Source organism: Humulus lupulus, chromosome 2, assembly GCF_963169125.1.
Source record: "Humulus lupulus chromosome 2, drHumLupu1.1, whole genome shotgun sequence".
Taxonomy (NCBI): Eukaryota; Viridiplantae; Streptophyta; class Magnoliopsida; order Rosales; family Cannabaceae; genus Humulus; species Humulus lupulus.
In genome coordinates, this window is record NC_084794.1 from 67,991,219 (window position 1) to 67,994,864 (window position 3,646).

Sequence of the window (3,646 nt, forward strand, 5' to 3'; positions counted from 1 at the left end):
TTCTAAGACAAAAGACAAAGGGAGAACCAACCAAAGGTATAACTACATAAATTTTCAATGGAAAGTGGCAGTATTATTATACTTTTCCTTATCCTTTTCCTCCACTATAATTCCCAGAAAATAATATTTCCTAAAGAATTGTCAACAAGATGAAAACTAAGTACCCTGCATGAAGGTTCAATGAAACAAGACATATATATATATATATATATATATATATACTTCGTACAAGCAACTTGCAATATCACGTTTGGTTAGTTTTATTTATAAAACTTATTAATTATTCTTATTAAATTTATACTAATGTCATATAAATTTTAAATAAATATTTTATATTAACTAAATAATTTATTTATTTTTGTTTAAATTTATATTTGTTCTAGTTTTTGAATTTGAGAGTGACAACAAGAGATTATATATTATATATTTAATATAATATTAAATATTATACAAGGATTTTAAATTTAAGTTTCTTGTTAGATTTAAAAAAAAATAATTTGTTGCTAATTAACAGTAGATTATATTATATATTTAATATGATATTATTATAATGAGTAAATTTAAATTTAATTAAATTTTAATTAAGTTATAAAAAGTATGATTTTGTTATTTTTAAATAATTATTATTGTAAAATATCTAAAAAAATATCATTTTTTAATTTTTTTAATTATTTATTATTTTAAAATAATTATTATGGTAAAATATCTCAAAAATATTATTTTTTAATTTTATTTAAGTTTAAGGAAATATTATATTTTAATTTATTTAATTATTATAAAAAATATCATATTTTAATTTTTTTAATTATTTATTATTTTTAAATAATTATCATTGTAAAATATCTCAAAATATCATTTTAAAAAAAATTAATTAATTTTTTTATCTGATTTAAATTTAAGTGTTTAAAAACTACGGTTAAATATAAGAATATTCTATTAAATGTAAAAATATTATATTAAATTTAATATTAAAAAATAAAAATTATTTAAAAAATTTATGTTTATTATATAGAAGATATAATACAATTTTTTTTTGTCTATTTAACACATTTTAAAAGTGGAAGTGATAATCTTGACAAAATTTCCTCATCAGCTTTATAAGTCATCCATGAAGCCAACGCGTGCGTTGACGTCAAGGCAAGAATATATTTGTCCTAATCCAACACAGGCGTACTGTATTAATTTCTTCTTTAATGGTTGGAATTAATTTTCCACAATTTCCTTGCTACTTCACTCGGTTGACCAAATTAATTAAAAATATCAGAATGTATAATATTATTGTTGATTTATATTTACATATTATGTACTTATACGTATAATGACTTTATTACGTAATTTTTCATTGTAATGAAACGACAAATCGTTTTTCATACATAAAAACATTTTACTTCATTGCAGGTACATGAAGACGACATGACGTTGTCATTAAAAGAAGCTACATCTTAATTTGCTAACTGATTGGATTAGAACCTAAACTTCAAAAAAGAAAAAGTTCATTTTTTTTTTTTTGAGTAGTCTTCGGAACTTCCACATGTTAAGTTAAAAGTTAAAAAATAAAAGAAGAAAAAAAGAAAGAGAATTACAACAACATTCTCTCTTTTTCCTTATAAAGCTTTTCAATATAATACAATCAAAGTATACGAACATTAATATATACACTTTTCCCAATAACAATTAAAAATCGTCTAACAAGTACCAATCCTTAAAGGAAAAAGAAAAGAAACTAACGACATGGAATGGGGTAAAGTTAACAATCAACAAAACAATTATTAAAATCAACATGAAATAAATTAAGGTATAATATACTAACCAACCACAAATTCTATCCACCATTTAAACAACAATATGTGTTCATAAATATAAAATCTACAAACACAGAATAAAATATTCAACCGTGGAACAATTCATCATATATATAATCAATAAATTAACCCAATTACTACTAGTGGTACTACATTTATATAATATAAGAGACTAGCTAGCTAATTAAAATTTCATGTATGACACTAAAATTTATTCGAAACTTTGAAAGACTAGTATGATTAGTACCGGCGGCACCCTGGTCAAGTAGCCATGCACCCAATGCCATAACGAGTATTAGGAAACACAAGAAACAAACCACTGCAAACGATCCCCACCATCAATGGAAAGCTCTCCATAACCTCATCCATGGCCTTCTCGTGTCCGGGGAACAGACAATCCGTGATCCGGTGATCCGAAAAGGCGATTGCCGTGAACACCATCACCGACATCAGGGCATGAACAAAGTCGGTCACTCCCAACTTGTACCTCTCCTCCTTGGGGACTTCAACGTCCAGACCCGGCTTGAACACAGCCAGTCCCTTCGTCGTCACGAAGCCATAGTACACCTTCCCATCGGGCCCTCGAAAGCTGTCGGTGAAGTGGAAGAAGAAGCACGACAGAGAGCAGAGCCCCAAGAGGACGTGCATCATGGTGGTGGAGACTGGGGAGCACTCGCCGCTTCCGTAGATGGATGGCAGCACCATCTCGAAAGTCAGCAGCGTCCCAGTGGGGAGGAAGTTTGCCAGCATGGATGTTTTCGATAGCGTCTTCTGCACGCCCTTCGCGACGGCGCGTCGCTTCCGCCCTTGTCCGGGACCACCAGGCCCAGCCGCCGAAGACGACGGCGGCTGCTCGGGGTCGGTGGAGTAGGGTACTGCGGATTCGATGTCGTTTTGTGGGGCTGCGTTGTACATTTTGATTCCGATTCCTTCGGGTGTATCCATATTGGATTGTATGTAAAAAGAAAAAAAAAAGAATAAAATTAAGCAGATGCAGTGCTAGAAATGATTTTGAGTAGGATTATTTACATTTATACGTGTAAAATGTGAAGGGGGTATTGCCAAAATTTTGAATTTTGAAGTTAAGTTGGCGGTTATTGACGGTTATGGGGAGTGGAGTTTGATGACAACCGGTCAATCATAATCTAATGCAAAAGAAAGATCATCTTAACCATTGCGGTTGGATTATACTTATATAACCGATTAAAACCTCCATGTGTGCCCGTGCCAATTGGCAATTGGCAATTGGCAATGGGTTAGTACATTATGCCATGATATTTAAAAGGACATCGCTTGGAAGAACGACAACGGCTGTTCTTTTTATGCCACTGCAATCTACTATCAATTATTTTTTTCTTCCTTTTTCACAAATAGAAAATACTTACACAATTCCCATTTTTTTTCTTGACAAATTAAATACTTACATAAAATTAGTCCGAATTTTTTTTTACATAAACCAGACAACTAAGTAGAAACGACATCAGTATACAAACCAACATTAATAGGAATAACCAAAAACATATATATTTATGATCTCAATATATATAGGGGCATGATGCTAAAGAAAAAGTGGCCGTAGCTTTGTTCAGTTTTGTATTGAAATAAAAACTAACTTAAAAATCTAGTTTTCTCCACCTCAAAAACGACAACCACAATCTGGCATCAATTAAAATAACAATGGTTTTACTAGAAAACGGCAATTACGAAAAAATTAGCTAAACATTTTTTGTAACCCTTTTTCAACACAAACCAATCAGCTAAAATTAAGTTCACGTTTTTTTATTTTAATTTTTAAAATTTAACTGAAATTTGTAAAAATTTCACATCTTTGAAGTCTTTGGAAA

At 30.0% G+C, this 3,646-nt stretch overlaps 1 protein-coding gene across 1 annotated transcript; it reads right to left on the reverse strand.

The window, feature by feature from the left end:
• Positions 1-1,608: 1,608 nt before the first annotated feature.
• On the reverse strand, positions 1,609-2,754 carry LOC133816084 (protein DMP9-like). The gene has a single exon (XM_062248767.1). It carries the CDS (start codon positions 2,745-2,747, stop codon positions 2,064-2,066), a length of 684 nt encoding a protein of 227 aa, XP_062104751.1. The 5' UTR covers positions 2,748-2,754; the 3' UTR covers positions 1,609-2,063.
• Between the last annotated feature and the right edge of the window lie 892 nt (positions 2,755-3,646).

What these genes read in the sequence shown, in the direction of transcription:
- LOC133816084 (XM_062248767.1), bottom strand. Translation starts at nt 2,747, where the DNA reads ATGGATACACCCGAAGGAATCGGAATCAAAATGTACAACGCAGCCCCA.